The sequence below is a fragment of the Labeo rohita genome, chromosome 21, assembly GCF_022985175.1.
Source record: "Labeo rohita strain BAU-BD-2019 chromosome 21, IGBB_LRoh.1.0, whole genome shotgun sequence".
Taxonomy (NCBI): Eukaryota; Metazoa; Chordata; class Actinopteri; order Cypriniformes; family Cyprinidae; genus Labeo; species Labeo rohita.
Genome location: NC_066889.1, coordinates 22,696,538 through 22,715,373, shown reverse-complemented (window position 1 = coordinate 22,715,373; position 18,836 = coordinate 22,696,538). Strand labels below are relative to the sequence as shown.

At 34.0% G+C, this 18,836-nt stretch overlaps 1 protein-coding gene across 4 annotated transcripts in view; it reads left to right on the top strand.

The window, feature by feature from the left end:
• Positions 1 to 18,836, top strand: part of specc1lb (sperm antigen with calponin homology and coiled-coil domains 1-like b) — a 36,039-nt gene that overhangs the window by 11,081 nt on the left and 6,122 nt on the right. For 2 of the 4 annotated variants that reach the window (XM_051092338.1, XM_051092336.1), the window contains exons 5-13: positions 1,374 to 1,581; positions 2,717 to 2,790; positions 3,445 to 3,620; positions 3,776 to 3,939; positions 4,229 to 4,359; positions 8,495 to 8,573; positions 8,866 to 8,952; positions 10,488 to 10,653; positions 11,578 to 11,680. In XM_051092338.1, the coding sequence (XP_050948295.1) occupies positions 1,374 to 1,581; positions 2,717 to 2,790; positions 3,445 to 3,620; positions 3,776 to 3,939; positions 4,229 to 4,359; positions 8,495 to 8,573; positions 8,866 to 8,952; positions 10,488 to 10,653; positions 11,578 to 11,680 (1,188 nt within the window). Of the gene's footprint in view, positions 1 to 1,373; positions 1,582 to 2,716; positions 2,791 to 3,444; positions 3,621 to 3,775; positions 3,940 to 4,228; positions 4,360 to 8,494; positions 8,574 to 8,862; positions 8,953 to 10,487; positions 10,654 to 11,577; positions 11,681 to 18,836 lie in introns of all 4 variants that reach the window. The other 2 variants (XM_051092337.1, XM_051092335.1) reach the window with 1 other exon arrangement.

Below are 18,836 nucleotides of genomic sequence, written 5' to 3'. Positions count from 1 at the left end.
GACTTAAAGTGACAGTTCACACAAAAATGAAAATTGTCATTAACTACTCACCTTCATGTCATTCTAAATCCGTAAAACCGTTCGTCTTTGGAACACAAATTATTCAATTTAAAAACAGAAATTAAGATATTTGATGAAAATCCGAGAGCTTTCGGACCCTGCAAAGACAGCAACGCAACTACCATATTCAAGGCCCAGACAGGTAGTAAGGACATCTTTAAAATAGTCATTTTAAATTTTATAATTACGAGAATAGTTTTTGTTTGCAAAAATAAGAAAAATAATGACTTTATTCAACAGTTTCTTCTCTTCCATGTCAGTCTTCGATGCATGTTCACAACACAAGCATGTGCATTGTTTTTTTGCGCACAAAAAGTGGTCTCATAGCTTCATAAAAATAAGATTGAACCGCTGATGTCACATGGACTATTTTAACAATCTCCTTACTACCTTTCTGTCCCTTGAACATAGTATTTGCATTGCTGTCTATGCAGGGTCAGAAAGCTCTCGGATTTAATCAAAAATACTTAATTTGTGTTTTTAAACACAGATGGGTTTGGAACGACATTAAGGTGAGTAATTAATGATAGAATTTCTCAGCAGTGCACCTGCTACAATACTGTGTATTTTTACAAATCTGAAAATGCCTACTTTAGTGTCTTAATATGTTAGTATAGTATTAGTATATTAGCTATGTAACTGGAATGAAATGTCAGCTTCTTGAAAGTTTAGGAGTTCCTAACATTTCTTTTTGAGCATTGATATTGAACATGTAGTGCCTAGTAACTTCTTAACAACCACTCAGAATAACTATCAACCGCATAGCAATGCCTTAACAACCACCTTGATCACATTGTGAAATCAAGTTTTAAACCGGCATTAGCATAAGTACGATGTAGTTAGATATAATTCAGACTTCTTAAAAAGTCAAACAAGAGTTTGTTTTGCGCATACATATTGAATAACCAGTTCTTAGCAACATGCTAACAACCATTTAGAATACCTAGCAGTCATATAACAATACCCTGGTATTGTGTTGTCAAGTTTTGAACAGGCTGTAGCATTAGCATATGCTTGAAGCACAAATACCCTTACGAAAATTAACCATGGTTTTATTATAGTAAAAGTGTAGTAACCATGGTTTTTGGGGCGTTGATTACCATTTGTATAACCATAGTTTACCATGATTAAACCATGGTTAGAGTAGCAAGACCATGGTTAACTTGTGGCTATCATGGTTTAACTATATTTATTTGTAGTAAAACCATGGTTAATTTTCTTAAGAGATTGAACCTCCAGGTTAAGTAGTAGCAGTGTGCTGTACATTTCCCAACATATGTATCTGCTAACGTGTTTTTTTGTGTTTGTTAAAGCTTGAGGGTGAGTTTCGAGCATTTCGTGGCGATGTTCAGGCACAGTTAACAGAGCAGAAGCGGCTCCTGGAGCAGCAGTGCTCTGAGCTGGAAGAAAAGGACACAGAGATCGCTGACATGAAGGAGACCATCTTTGAGCTGGAGGATGAAGTTGAGCAGCATCGTGCTGTCAAGCTACATGATAACCTCATCATTTCAGACCTGGAGAGTAAGTCAAGGCTAAAAAAAGGCCACTAAACACTATTCCTACTTAATTGACAATGACACAGTAAAGGAGAAGTTCACTTCCAAAATGAAAATTTCCTGATGGTTTACTCAACCCCCCATGTCATGCAAGATGTTCATGTCTTTCTTTCTTCAGTCGCAAAGAAATTGAGGTTTTTAAGGAAAACGTTCCAGGATTTTTCCATATAGTTGACTTCAGGGGTGGCCAATGAGTTGAAGGTCCAAATTGCAGTTTAAATGCAGCCTCAGTGGGCTGTAAACGATCCCAGCCGAAGAATAAAAGTCTTATCTAGCGAAACAATCTGTCATTTTCTGAGGAAAATACAAATTTATATACTTTTTAATCACAAATGCTCATCTTGCAATAGCTTGCACTACCCACCCAGTGTTTACAAAGCGATCATGTAAAGACAGTCAGACGCCCTTTACAAAAAAAGGTAAAACAACGCTGGACAATTTTGAAGTTGGAGGAGACAATTAGATGTTTGAGAGTTGTTGTTTTTTTTTTTTAAAGAAAATGACAGTTTCGCAAGATAAGACCCTTATTCCTTGGCTGGGATCGTGTAGAGCACTTTGAAGAAATTGGACCTTCAACCTGTTGATCTCCATTGAAGTCCACTTTATGGAGAAAAATCCTGAAATGTCTCCTCAAAAAAAAATGTTTTCTTTGCAACTAAACAAAAAAAACACATGAACATCTTGACATGGGGCTGAGTAAATTATTAGGAATTTTTCATTTTGGAAGTGAACTTCTTTGAATTATTTATATTTATATATATAATCTAAAAAATTCTACACTGCCAATGTTGTAGGCAGATATTGGTGTGTACCAAATGTTTTGTTTTCATTATCTTGTGGTTATTCAGGCTTCTGTCCACACAGAGGCGTCATTGAGCTATCAATAGACATTGAGTAGACAATAGACATTATCTTGACATTTCTTCAGCTTTCAGTTTCAATTTCAAGCATTTGATAATTTTACATACAATATTACCATACAATCAATACAAAATATTTATAGTAAGTTCTTTGAATAAAATTGGACTTTTAGCAACACATTAATGATATTTGACTTTCTTTATACATCTATATTTATTTTTGGCCTTTCCCCCCCTCAGATTCCATCAAAAAGCTTCATGATCAGAAATATGACATGGAGAAGGAGATTAAGGTTCTTCATCGAAAATTGCGGGTAAATTTTTTTTTTCTTCTCATTTGCTTTGCCTTTGCACTGTGTTTATCACACTGTTATCATTTATTGATTCATTCATTTTCCTTGTTACTTGTATGTTTTGTATACATTTCTTAAGAAAATGAGGTATTATTGTAAATTATGTATTGAAATGATACTGTTAATGTTGCCATGAATATAGCCGTTGTGGCTGATAAACATAAATGTGACCATGGACCACAAAACCAGTCTTAAGTAGCACATGTATATTTGCTATAATAGCCAAAAATACATTGTATGGGTTAAAGATCTTTTTTTATGCCAAAAAACATTAGGATATTAAATAAAGATCATGTTGCATAAAGATATTTTGTAAATTTCCTACTGTAAATATTAACATGTTTTTTTGATTAGTAATATGCATTGCTACAAACTTCATTTGGACAACTTTAAAGGTGATTTTTCTCAATATTTAGATTTTTTTGCACCCTCAGATTGCAGATTTTCAAATAGCTGTCCTATCCACATGAACCATACATTAATGGAAAGCTTATTAATCTGCTTTCAGATGATTTTTAAATCTCAGTTTCAAAAAATTGACCCGTATGACTGGTTTTGTGGTTCAAATAAGTAAGTAAATAATAAATGAATGTAACTGACACCTGTCACTCACAGGAGGAATCAGCCGAGTGGCGTCAGTTCCAGGCTGATCTGCAAACCGCCGTCGTCATCGCCAACGACATCAAGACAGAAGCTCAGGAGGAGATCGGAGACCTGCGGCGCCGCCTGCAGGAAGCTCAGGAGAAAAATGAGAAGATGAACAAAGAGCTGGATGAACTAAAGAGCAGGAAGTAAGAGAAGATTTAATGTAAATTTACAAAGCAATGTGCTGTGATAACAGGGATGTTGACACAGGGTGTGTGATTTGTTTTTGTATGTGCAAATGTTTTCATATGTGCAAATATTTGCATATACTGGAAATTTAAATGTCAATGTGTCATTACAGGCAGGAAGAGGAGCGCGGCCGTGTGTATAATTATATGAACGCTGTGGAAAGAGACTTGGCCGCGCTGAGGCAGGGGATGGGCCTGAGCCGACGTTCCTCCACTTCCTCTGAACCTTCACCCACTGTCAAAACACTCATCAAGAGCTTCGACAGTGCCTCACAAGGTTCATAATTTCATCCTGATTTATGAAGACACATGCTCACATTTAGGGTGTTTATAAATCTAGACTGGTGGCCAAAAGGTTGTAGGTTGTTCCTCACAAGGACTATTGAGCTATTGTGCTCTAAGTGTGCCCAAGGGGTTTGCACTGCAATGTGTACTGCAAGTTGCTTGTGGTTTTAAATATATGATTTAAATAACAAATTAACCATCTGATATGTTGGCATGCAAATATAGAAAACTGTTCCATTTCCTATAAGTCACAAACTGTCCATTTGTTTGTCTATATACAGGTCCTGGTCCAGCCAGTCCTGCTGCTGCTGCTGCTGCTGTCGCTGTCGCTGCTGCTGCCACTATTTCCAGAACGCCCCTCAGTCCCAGTCCCATCAAAACCCCTCCAGCCGCTGCTGTCTCTCCTATACAGGTATAAACAATTAGAATTAATGAAGAGGAGAATATAGTCATGTAAACTAAACCTTAAATGCCAAGAGTCATTTTATATCAGGTTATAAATAATAATATATTATGATAGTGCTGTGTATATCACAATATACACTACCAGTCAAAAGTTTTTGAACAGTAAGATTTTAAATGTTTTTATTTAAAGAAGTCTCTTCTGCTCACCAAGCCTGCATTTATTTAATCCAAAATACAGCAAAAGCTGTAATATTTTGAAATACTATTTAAAATAACTGCTTTCTATTTGAATATATTTTAAAATGTAATTTATTCCTGTGATCAAATTTGAATTTTCAGCATCATTACTCCAGTATTCAGTGTCAGATGATCCTTCAGAAATCATTCTAATATGCTGATTTGCTGCTCAAGAATTTTTTTTTTAATTATTATTAATATTTTAAACAGTTGAGTACTTTTTTTTTTTTTTTTTTTTTTTCAGGTTTCTTTGATGAATAGAAAGATCCAAAGATCAGCATTTATCTGAAATAAAAAGCTTTTGTAACATTATACACTATACCATTCAAAAGCTTGGAGTCATTATAATTTTTTTGGGGAAAGAATTATAGAAATTAATACTTTTATGTTGCGAGGATGCTCTAAATTCATAAAAAGTGATGAAATAGACATTTATAATCTTAGAAAAGATTTTTATTTCAGACAAATGCTGTTTTTCTGAACTTTCTATTCATCAAAGAAACTTGAAAAAATTCTACTCCGCTGTTTTCAGCATAATAATAATAATAATAAATGTTTTTTGAGCAGCAAATCAGAATATTAGAATGATTTCTGAAGGATCATGTGACTGGAGTAATGGTGCTACAAATTCTTTAAAAGCACAGGAATAAATTACATTTTAAAATATATTTAAATAGAAAACAGTTATTTTAAATAGTAAAAATATTTTAAAATTGTACTGTTTTTGCTGTATTTTGGATCAAATAAATGCAGACTTGGTGAGCAGAAGAGGCTTATTTTAAAAACCCCAAATATTTCATATATATTAAATAATTATCTAGTTTTTTTGTTTGTTTGTTTGTTTGTTTGTTGTTTTTTACATTTCAGTACTTTTATTTTATTTCATTAAATAATATAAAATAAGTGTATTCATGTAGTAATGTTTTTTTTAACATTTCAGTATTTATTTATTTTTATTATATTTTTTTTTTTTTATAAAATAAGAGTGTTCATAACAAATAAGTTTAACATTTGACATCATTGCACAAACAAAATGCTAAAAACAAAATACTTTAGACTACTTTTCAAATGTTTAGGTCAGTAAGACTATGTTTTTGAAAGAAGTCTCATACTCACCAAAGCTGCATACAGTAAAAACAGTAATATTGTGAAATTGTATTACAATGTAAAACACCCAATTTCTATTCTAAAATGTAATTATTTTATTAATAATTTTCAGCATCATTACTCCAGTCTTCAGTGTCACATGATCCTTCAGAAATCATTCTAATATGCTGATTTGCACCAAATTAACATTTTTTTTTTTCTTATTAGAAATGTTAAAAACAGGTGTGGTGCTTACTATTTTTGTGGAAATATGTTTTTTTCCGGATTCTGGATAGGATAGCATTTATTTGAAATACATTTTTGTTTATTATATTAAAAGTCTTTAATGACACTTTTAGTTAATTTAATGCATCCTCGCTGAATACATAAAAAAAAAAATCCTACTGACACTGAACTTTTGAATGGCAGTGTATTTGTCATAAATATGTCTGAATACATTTAAAGCTGTTGTAAAACCCTCATCTTAAAAGTAAACTGAATTTGCAGTGGGTTAGATGGGTCTCTGTGATCACTCTAGCAGATGTCTGCAGTCTTCCCTATGGGGATTTTCTGACCTAACACCCCTGTCTGTCAGATGAGATCTCCAGACCTGCTGTGCGTGGAGCTGGAGTGGGGCTTTCCTTCTTGTTCTCTCCCTCTGTCCTCCACGGATGTCCTTTGCCGTGTTGCTGTTTTTGAATAGGTCATGCAAGTCCCCTCAAAATGTGCCAAAACAGGATGTTTTTGTAAGGAACGAAATAAATGAGGTAGTTTGACGTACTTTGAGTACAAAACGTATGTGAGGCACAGAGGTCTTGTAGCGTATTCGTGGCGAATTTGAGTTATTGGTCCTTGTTCAGAACATGCTGTGCTATGGACAAGAAATCATGCTACTTATTTAGGGGGTGGTTCACATTTGAACATCCAATGTTAGACGAAACAGGCAAAAAATCCCATTGACTGGCACTGAGGGATGGGATCTAAATCAGAGGACCAGAATATGATGTTTTTTCTCGCAGACAGCTGATAGGTTTTTGCTTAAGCATGATTGTATTGGTGAAATTGTGTTATTGGGCGCAAGAAAGAGCCTTGGATTTTTTCTAAGCCAGGACGGTACTGTTTATCCGGTTAGGCTGTGAAAAACAACGGAGTGCTTTAAAACATCAACACCACCTGAGCTGTAACATAACTTCATTGAATTTATTGTATATGTTGTGCTCTGAGCTAGGGCTGGGTAGTATATTGTATATTCATGTATCTGTATCTGTATCTGATACGATACAGACTGGTCTTGCAATCTTTAGTGTCTGTGTTTTGAACTAAAGTATCAAAAGTTTCTAAAAAAACAGCTTTTGCTTCGTTAGGTTTGATTATTTTATTTGAATCAGTTGAAACTTTCCATTTGAGAGAATTGCTTTAAAAACTGCGTAAATGTTTGCATCATCACTTAAAAATGTTTTACTGGATAAAAAGTTCCTATCTAGTGTTTTTCCTGTTTTAGTATTAAATTACAATACATGCCATGTACTTGCATGTATTTCTTACTGTGGTTAAATTGGTCTGCATTATCAGCATTGTGAGCTAAAACTATTCTAAAACTATTTTTAAAAAATGTTTGTTAATTGGAAGAAAGCTGAAATAAAATAGAAATATTAAGTGAAAAAAACGTAGATTTAATAAAATAAGTGAAAGTAAACAAAATTATAATTTTATACAAAATTAAATAAAAATGTATAAAATCATAATGTATTTTAAAAATATATATAAAATCATAAAAAAAATGAAATTACTAAAATGAAATAAAATAGCTGTATTAAAATATGAAATAGCTCAATTAAAATATTAAAAAGCTAAACTAATAAAATGTCACTAAAACTGAAATTAAAATAAAAACTGAACATATGAAAATCTAAAAATAAAGGCTAATGCAAAATATTACTAGTCTAATGTATAAATCTCAATTTTAAGAAATTGACCCTTATGACTGGCTTTGTGGTCCAGGGTGACATTTAATAATAAAATAAAATAAAATAAACTGGTGCATATTGATGAAAATGATTAAATTAGTGGCAGAATAATTTATATTATGCATTTAGTCATTTTTAGTAATTTTATTAAGATTTTTTTTTTTAAACATTTTTTTAATTTTATTATGTATTTTATTATATATTTTATTTTTTATATATAAAATAAGAGTATTCATGTAGTAATATTTTTTTTAATTTTATTTTTGCAAAATAAGGAATATAAATTATTCTGGCACTAAATAAAGAATGAATTATATTTTTATCAATATGCACCAGTGTTGTTGTTTTTTTTTTTTTAATTATTATTATTGTTATTATTATTAAATGTGTCCCTGGACCACAAAACCAGACATAAGGGTCAATTTCTTGCAATTGAGATTTATACATCATCTGAAAGCTGAATAAATAAACTTTCCATTGATGTATGGTTTGTTAGTATAGGATAATATTTGGAGATGCAACTATTTGAAAATCTGCAATCTGAGGGTGCAAAAAAATCTAAATATTGAGAAAATCACCTTTAAGGTTGTCCAAATGAAGTTCTTAGCAATGCGTATTAATGAAAATTAAGTTTTGATATATTTACGGTAGTAAATTTACAAAATATCTTCATGGAACATTTACTTAATATTCTAATGATTTTTGGCATAAAAGAAAAATCAATAATTTTGACCCAAACAATGTATTTTTGGCTATTGCTACAAATATACCCATGCTACTTATGACTGGTTTTGTGGTGCAGGGTTCATAATTTAGTGAAATTTTTATTCTTAATTTTTCTGTATTTTACAGAGGCACACCATCAGCTCAGCCAAACCTCTGTCGTCAATGCTGGACAAGAGGCCGAGCTACACGGACCTGAGCATACCAGGTGGGCTGACGTTAGTCACACTTGAAATCTAACTCCTTGATCTTTTGGTCTTCCCTCGCACCGGTTTGATCTAGTTATCTAGAGGCGAACTCAGAGTTAAAGGTCATGTGTAATCGCGCTGTACCGTTTCCCTCAGGCTTAACATTTGCAGTTAATGACCGCTGAGGTTGTGTGCCAGGCCTTGAAAAGGAAGCAGGATATTTATTTTAGAGGAGCACAAGCTTAGTCATGCCACATAAAGCCTGTTATTGTTTTTCATGATTGTATGTGTTTTCATGTAATTTAATAGCAGACCACCTCCTCCGTACCTCACCTGGAACACGCCCCAGCTGCAGCCTCCAGAGGGTGACAAATATAGACTCGACTAAGTCCATATCAGGTATGTTTAGACCTGTAGAGTACTTGTTCTGAACCAGCTAGTTAAAGGGATAGTTCACCCAAAAATGATAATTCTGTCATCAATTACTCACCCTCATGGCGTTCCATACCTGTAAGACCTTCATTCATCTTTGGAACACAAATTAAGATATTTCTGATCAAATTTGAGAGTTTTCTGACCCTGCATAGACAGCAATGTAACTACCATGTTCAAGGTTTAGAAAGGTAGTAAGGACATAGTTAAAATAGTCCATATGACATCAGTGGTTCAACCGTAATTATATGAAGCTACTTGAATACTTTTTGTGTGCAAAGAACGGGATCGGCACTTAGGAGCAGGTTCGCAAATCATTTGACTTAGATGGGGACTTCAGATTGCGTATCACAATTCGTGTTTCAGATCGAGACTTCAAAACGCATATCACAAATCATTTGATTTAGATCGTGTGTTCCAAGCGGGTTTGCCAATTATTTGTCTTAGATCGGGACTTCAAATTGCATGTCGTGAATCATTTGATTCAGGTTGGGACTTAAATTTATGTCTCTCAAATTGTTTGATTCAGATCAGGACTTTAAATCGCGTATTGTGAATCATTTGATTCCGTTTGGGGCTTCAGAGCAAGTTTGCGAATCATTTGACTTGGATCAGAACTTCAGATCATGTATTGTGAATCATTTGATTCAGATCGGGACTTCGAATCGCGTATCACAAAACATATGATTCAGATCCGAACTTTGAAGCAGGTTGACGAATCATTTGACTTAGATCAGGATTTCAAATTTCATATCGCGAATCATGTTTTTCAGATCGGGACTTCAAATCACATATCACAAATCATTTGATCATTCGTGAATCATTTGGCTTGGATCAAGATTTCAAATTGCATATTGCAAATCATTTGATTCCAGTCGGGACTTTTGAGCAGGTTCGCAAATCATTTGACTTGGAACGGGCCTTCATAACGCGTATGGCAAATCGTTTGATCCAGATCGGAACTTTGGAGCAGGTTTGTGAATCTTTTGCTTTAGATTGGAACTTTGGAGCGCGTGTGGCGATTTTGGAATTTAGAATTTGAAAGAGAAGACATTGTTTGATAAGTGAGATCTTTGATTGAAGTCCTTAAAAATCACAGAAGTCGTGCTTGAAAAGTCCTTGAAAGTTCTGGAAATTCAGCTTGAACGTGGTAGTTGCGTTACTGCCAATGCAGGGTCAGAACAGATTTGTAGAAATGTAGCATTACATCACTTGCTCACCAATGGAACCTCTGCAGTGAATGGATGACGTCAGATTGAGAGTCCAGGTGATAAAAACATCACAATTATCCACAAGTAATGTTAATTCATGGATTAGAGTGTGGATTACTTGTGTTCTGATGGCACCCATTCACTAATGAGGATTCATTTCCGAGCAAGTGATGTAATGGTAAATTTCTCCAAATCTGTTCCGATGACCTGAGGGTGAATAAATGTTCAACTATTTTTAATTACAGCTCACATATTATGTAACAGTTATCACAAAGTCCATGCACTTGTCAGTTTCTCGCAGAAGCAGTGAAGAGTTAAAGAGAGACTTGTCAGTTACCGACGCATCAACGCCATCGTCAATCATCGCGTTGGGTTCGTCTTCTCCCCAGCTGTCATTGTCATCCAACTCCTCCTCCCCGACCGCCTCCGTGACGCCCACAACACGAGGACGTTTACGGTAAGCGGCGGACCTTCCTTGTTTTTCTGTTTGCCCCCATCTCTTTTATGTTCAACCCTGCTCTAGCGCTTCTTTTGTTGACTTTCTAGAAGACTCTTTCTCGCTGTCAGGTTTGCCAGATGTCTCTATGTTTCACACACTATCTCTGTCTCTCTCTGTGTGCTCGCTGCCGTGTTGACAGGTCAGTGTTTCGATAATGGATGTCACTCATTTGCCCGTCCTGAAACCTGACCGTGAGTCCACCGTGGCTTTTGAAAAGACCATTGGTGGAAGACGAATCATTCTGCATTATCCTTTTATTATCAGAGCATTTCCTTCTGGTCGTAGCATTAACTTCCTTACTGGAAAAATCCAGCTAGAACCAACTTCTGACTGTAGCTGGTTTAACTCAAGTGCTGGCTGGTTGAAACTGGACATTTATGCACAGGGGTATTTTTTTGTATATTTATTTATATAATACAGAACACAATATAATATAACGATATACAATGAATGATTACCAACAACAATAAAAAAAAAAAGATAATATTTTAATAATATAATAATTGTTATTATATTATTAAAATATTATCATTATTTTTTTTTAATTATTATAAAGTGTCTTTTTTTTTTTCTAGCCAGCTTTATGGCTTGTATGTCAATAGTATGTCAATAGAATACATTTTTTTAAATAATTATACTTTTCAGTGCAGTGAGTTGACATTTTTGTGTAGGTAAGATGATCTATTTTTACAATACAGAATCAGTGATCGATTTATAAATTGTTACACTGGCAGTGTCAGAAAAATCTTAATGTTGGTGCATCTATCAGGTCAATGAAGGATGGTAGAATTTCCGCTCAAAAAAATGAAGAATGGTTTTTGCTATTAAAGTTGAATCCAATACAAAGGAACTGTGTTGTTAAAGTGATTGATGTCTCTCCAGAGAGGAACGGAAGGACCCTCTGTCTGCGTTAGCCAGGGAATATGGAGGATCCAAGAGAAATGCTCTGCTCAGGTGGTGCCAGAAGAAGACTGAGGGTTATCAGGTACATGTTTTTTTTTTTTTTTTTTTTTTTTTTTTTTTGGTATCTACACTTTTTTAAGTCACTTGTAATAGTCATGTGTAATATATATTGATTACCATGTTGGTAACAGCCATTTGTAGCTCTTTTTTTAAACAGTTCAATTAGGCAAATAATAGACCTATTATTATAAAACAAACATCTGCATTTGTCTATAATAGTGATTATGTTAACGTAATCAATATATATGATTAATATACGATATTATGAAATTACATATGGACCCCTATTAATATATATTGGCCTGAGGTCAATTAAAAATTAAAACTCTTTTATTATTATAAAAAAATAAAAATATTAAAAATAATAGAACTCATGCACACACAAGTAGCAACTGTCTATTCTTCAAACAGTCCTGAAAAAAGTATCAGTTTAAACAAATATATTAAGCAGAACAGCTGTTAACAACATTGATAATAATCAGAAATTTTTCTATTAATAATTTATATTGGCCTGAGGTAATAAAAATTAAAACTTCAAACTGTGAATTTTTTAAAAGTGAGTAGTAATAATAATAATAATAATAATAATAATAATAATAATAATAATATAATTCATGCACACACAGGTAGCACCTGTCTATTCATCAAAAATCCAAAAATAATATATATATTAGCCAGCACAGCTGTTTGCAACATTAATAATAATAATAATGAAATATTTCTAATAATAATTTATATTGGCCTGAGGTAATAAAAATTAAAACTTCAAACTGTGAATTTTTTAGTCTTTAAAAATAAATAAATAAATAAATAATAGAACTCATGCACACACAGATAGCAACTGTCTATTCATCAAAAATCCTGAAAAATGTATGAGTTTCAAAAAAAAAAAAAAAAAAAAAAAAAACAGCCAGCACAGCTGTTTGCAACATTGATAATAATCAGAAATGCTTCTATTAATAATATATGTTGGCCTGGTAATAAAAATTAAAACTTCAGACTGTGTATTTGAGACTTTTAATTATAAATAAATAAATATATAAATATACGTTATAATATAATATAATAAAACTCATGCACACACAAGTAGCAACTGTCTATTCATCAAACATTTCTGAAAAATATATCAGTTTCAGCGAAAATATTAAGCAGCACATCTGTTAGCAACATTGATAATAATCAGAAATATTTCTATTAATTATATATATTGTCCTGAGGTAATAAAAATTAATACTTCAAACTTACTTAACACTTATTAACATTTAACACTATAAATAAAATAATCAAAAAATAATAATAAACTCATGCACACAAAATATTCTGAAAAATGTATCTATTTCAACAAAAATATTAAGCAGCACAGCTGTTATCAGTATTGATATTAATCAGAAATGTTTAGTGGGCAGCAAATCATGTTACAATGATTTCTGAAGGATCATGTGACACAAAACTGGAGTAATGGCTGTCGAAAATTCAGTTTTGCATCACAGGAGTAAATGTACAAAATGTAAAGATAATTTAAAAAATAAATTATTTAAAATTACATTTTATATATGTTTTATATATAGTTACTTTTCTTTTTTTTAAACTTGAGAATTCCAAAGAATGTCAAAATCTGGGACCAGTTGAATAAACTCTATGTTAAGACAGTGTTTTAAGGACTAGTTTGACCAACTAACATTTAACCAAGCGGCGATCAGTCTTATATTTTAGATTCAACTTAAAATAATCTTAATAAATAAATAAATAAATAAATAAATAAACTTAATAAATACGTTTTTATGTAACCACATTTTAAGAAGTCTAAACCTTTTATGCAACTGGCCCCTGAGATTTTCAATGTGGTCTCAACCTCACCTTGTTAAACAATAGAAATGGTTTCATTATTTCAGTATAGCTTAAAATTTGTAGATTCAGTTGGCCAATTTCACAGGTATCAACATTCAGGCATTCTTGTTTGAGTGTGTTTGCCTTTTAAACAGGACGTGACCATGCATAATGTACAGATTCACCTTCTATCGCAATTGCTCTTCTGCCGTCAAGCATATAAAATGTTTACCATTCAGAGAGGGTTTCAGACCATGATGTTACCATGGTTTCCCACAAGCCAGGAAGTGTGCTACATTTCTCCTTTATCGTGCCCCGTGTCACAAACGGAAAACGTCTGAGCGTGGAAAACTTATGGACACAGATCTGTTATTTTGATCACCTTGTGATTTTTTTAAAGTTGTTTTTCTTTCCATTTCATAGATTCTCAATGTGCCGTTTTGGACGTTTTGTCTGTTATATCGCACCTCTGGGCGAATACATTTTTTTTTCCAACTTTCAGTTTTGGTAGTTCTTTGTCTTTTTGACACCCCACTCCCATAACCCAACGGTTTCTGTCGCCTCCTTTTTCTCTGCATCTCTGTCTGTCTCTCAGTAAGTGTGCGTGTGATCGATGGTAATGTCCACCAGTGGATAAAAGCCATTTTTCACTGCAACTCTAATGTGTTCATTACAAGCGGCCTGGCTTCACTTGGAGTGCACGTTTTGCAGCGAGCGGGCCTCTGTTTCCCCGTTTTCAATGTGATTAGCCTAATGCTCTCTCCCTTTGGGCCTTCCTGTTTTTTTTTTTTGTTTTTTTTTTGCACACAAGACCTCTTTTCATTAGCTGCTTGCTTTGAACACGCACACAAACGAGAGAGGACACGGGGAGGATGTCTCGATGTCTTTGCAAGCCTCTCTCTTCACACGATTCTGTTGTGCTGACGTTCGTTTGGCTGCAGACAACATGGCTAGAGTTTGTACAGGGTTACGGAGGGTTGTAGACAAAACTAGCAGGTGAAGAATGAAATTACAGTGAATTGTATTTAAAGAATTTTCAGATGAAGTAAAAGCAAAAATGACCTTTTTAATTTCTCAGTACATGTTCCTGGTCTTACTGTATTAAGTCAGTTCCTCTCAAGATCACATCTCAATAAATCTCAATAAATTAGAATGTCGTGGAAAAATTCATTTATTTCAGTAATGCAACTCAAATTGTGACACCTAAATAATGTATTAAATAAATTCAGTGCACACAGACTGAAGTAGTTTAGGTCTTTGGTTCTTTTAATTGTGATGATTTTGGCTCATTTAACAAAAACCCACCAATTCAAAAAAAAAAAACATTTTTAGTGAATTGTTGGCCTTCTGGAAAGTATGTTCATTTACTGTATATATACTCAATACTTGGTAGGGGCTCCTTTTGCTTTAAATACTGCCTCAATACGACGTGGCATGGAGGTGATCATTCTGTGGCACTGCTGAGGTGGTATGGAAGCCCAGGTTTCTTTGACAGTGGCCTTCAACTCATCTGCATTTTTTGGTCTCTTGTTTCTCATTTTCCTCTTGACAGTAGCCCGTAGATTCGCTATGGTTTAGGTCTGGTGAGTTTGCTGGCAGGTCAAGCACACCAACACCATGGTCATTTAACCAACTTTTGGTGCTTTTGGCGGTGTGGGCAGGTGCCAAATACTGCTGGAAAATGAAATCAGCATCTTTAAAAAGTTGGTCAGCAAAGGAAGTGCTCTAAAAATTTCTTGGTAAACGGGTGCAGTGACTTTGGTTTTCAAAAAACACAGTGGACCAACACCAGCAGATGACATTGCAACCCAAATCATCACAGATTGTGGAAAGTTAACACTGGACTTCAAGCAACTTGGGCTATGAGCTTCTCCACCCTTCCTCCAGACTCTAAGACACTGGCTTCCAAATGAAATACAAAACTTGCTCTCATCTGAAAAGAGGACTTTGGACCTCTAGGCAACAGTCCATTTCTTCTTCACCTTAGCCCAGGTAAGATGCCTCTGACGTTGTCTGTGGTTCAGGAGTGGCTTAACAAGAGAAATACGATAACTGTAGCCAAATTCCTTGACACGTCTGTGTGTGGTGGCTCTTGATGCCTTGACCTCAGCCTTAGTCCATTCCTTGTGAAGTTCACCCAAATTCTTGAATCGATTTTGCTTGACAAGCCTCTCAAGGCTGCGGTTCTCTCGGTTGGTTGCACACTTTTTCCTTCCACTCAACTTTCTGTTAACATGCTTGGATACAGCACTCTGTGAGCAGCCAGCTTCTTTGGCAATGAATGTTTGTGGCTTACCCTCCTTGTGAAGGGTGTCAATGATTGTCTTCTGGACAACTGTCAGATCAGCAGTCTTCCCCATGATTGTGTAGCCTAGTGAACCAAACTGAGAGACCATTTTGAAGGCTCAGGAAACCTTTGCAGGTGTTTTGAGTTGATTAAGTGATTGGCATGTCACCATATTCTAATTTGCTGAGATAGTGAATTGGTGGGTTTTTGTTAAATGTGAGCCAAAATCATCACAGTTAAAAGCACCAAAGACTTAAACTACTTCAGTCTGTGTGCATTGAATTTATTCAATACACGAGTTTCACAATTTGAGTTGAATTACTGAAATAAATGAACTTTTCCATGACATTCTAATTTATTGAGATGCACCTATATATTTGACAAAATGAAACAAATTTGCGAAATGATCAGTCAGATCTCTTGAAGAAAAGCAGGGCGTCATTATCAGTGTGAGACCACTTTGGTACTCCACAGACATGGGTCTGTTCCTGGCTCTCCATCCCCTGCTGCTGTGGCCCACTCTGATGAGCTCATCACTTCCTTCCACTCCGCTCTCTGTGGGTCGCCACAAAGCTTTGCCAATTTACGCTGTCCCTTTGCACGTTTACACTGCCCTGCCACATCTGATAAAGGCTGTTGCTCTTTCTTTTATATCTTTTTGCTAGAGGAAGTGGGTGATAGCATAATCTGAAACAGTGCTTTTGTTTCTTTTTGGAACTCTCAAATATAGATCAGAAGAATGAGTGAACAAATATCACTTCCAGTAAATTGCCACCATACAGCCTACGTATTTCGTTCTGGATTCCACATATAACAAACAAAGCAAATCTTGGGGTCTAAAAACAGATATAATACAAAAACAAAAAAACGCTAGTTAATGAGGCTTGTTTGCTGTGCTTTTTTTGTGCCTCTTTGCCTACAGTACACTACTATTCAAAAATATGGAATTGGTAAAGAAGACTCTTTATACTTGTTAATTAGATTAAAAAAAACCTGACTTTATATCTCACAATTTTGACTTTTTTCTCAGAATTGTGTTTATAATTCACAATTGTGACTCTTTTTCTCAGAATTGTGAGTTTATGTCTTGTAATTCTGACTTTTTTCCTCAGAATTCTGAGTTTATATCTCACAATTCTGACTTTTTCCTCAGAATTCTGAGTTTATATCTCACAATTCTGACTTTTTCCTCAGAATTCTGAGTTTATATCTCACAATTCTGACTTTTTCCTCAGAATTCTGAGTTTATATCTCACAATTCTGACTTTTTCCTCAGAATTCTGAGTTTATATCTCACAATTCTGAATTTTTCCTCAGCATTCTGAGTTTATATCTGACAATTGTGACTTTTTTTTTCCTCAGAATTCTGAGTTTATATCTCACAATTGACTTTTTTCCTCAGAATTCTTTTATATCTCACAATTCTGACTTTTTCCTCAGAATTCTGAGTTTATATCTCACAATTCTGACTTTTTTCCTCAGAATTCTGAGTTTATATCACACAATTCTGACTTTTTCCTCAGAATTCTGAGTTTATATCTCACAATTGTGACTTTTTCCTCAGAATTCTGAGTTTATATCACACAATTCTGACTTTTTCCTCAGAATTCTGAGTTCATATCACACAATTGTGACTTTTTCCTCAGAATTCTGAGTTTATATCTCACAATTGACTTTTTTCCTCAGAATTCTTTTATATCTCACAATTCTGACTTTTTTCCTCAGAATTCTGAGTTCATATCACACAATTGTGACTTTTTCCTCAGAATTCTGAGTTTATATCTCACAATTGTGACTTTTTTCCTCAGAATTCTGAGTTTACATCACACAATTGTGACTTTTTCCTCAGAATTCTGAGTTTATCTCACAATTGACTTTTTTCCTCAGAATTCTTTTATATCTCACAATTGACTTTTTTCCTCAGAATTCTTTTATATCTCACAATTCTGACTTTTTTCCTCAGAATTCTGAGTTTATATCACACAATTCTGACTTTTTCCTCAGAATTCTGAGTTTATATCTCACAATTGTGACTTTTTCCTCAGAATTCTGAGTTTATATCACACAATTCTGACTTTTTCCTCAGAATTCTGAGTTCATATCACACAATTGTGACTTTTTCCTCAGAATTCTGAGTTTATATCTCACAATTGACTTTTTTCCTCAGAATTCTTTTATATCTCACAATTCTGACTTTTTTCCTCAGAATTCTGAGTTCATATCACACAATTGTGACTTTTTCCTCAGAATTCTGAGTTTATATCTCACAATTGTGACTTTTTTCCTCAGAATTCTGAGTTTACATCACACAATTGTGACTTTTTCCTCAGAATTCTGAGTTTATCTCACAATTGACTTTTTTCCTCAGAATTCTTTTATATCTCACAATTCTGACTTTTTTCCTCAGAATTCTGAGTTTATATCACACAATTCTGACTTTTTCCTCAGAATTCTGAGTTCATATCACACAATTCTGACTTTTTCCTCAGAATTCTGAGTTTATATCTCACAATTGTGACTTTTTCCTCAGAATTCTGAGTTTATATCTCACAATTGTGACTTTTTTCCTCAGAATTCTGAGTTTACATCACACAATTCTGACTTTTTCCTCAGAATTCTGAGTTCATATCACACAATTCTGACTTTTTCCTCACAATTCTGACTTTTTCCTCAGAATTCTGAGTTCATATCACACAATTGTGACTTTTTCCTCACAATTCTGACTTTTTTCCTCAGAATTCTGAGTTTACATCACACAATTGTGACTTTTTCCTCAGAATTCTGAGTTTATATCTCACAATTGACTTTTTTCCTCAGAATTCTTTTATATCTCACAATTCTGACTTTTTTCCTCAGAATTCTGAGTTTATATCACACAATTGTGACTTTTTCCTCAGAATTCTGAGTTCATATCACACAATTGTGACTTTTTCCTCAGAATTCTGAGTTTATATCTCACAATTGTGACTTTTTCCTCAGAATTCTGAGTTTATATCTCACAATTCTGACTTTTTCCTCAGAATTCTGAGTTCATATCACACAATTCCGACTTTTTCCTCAGAAT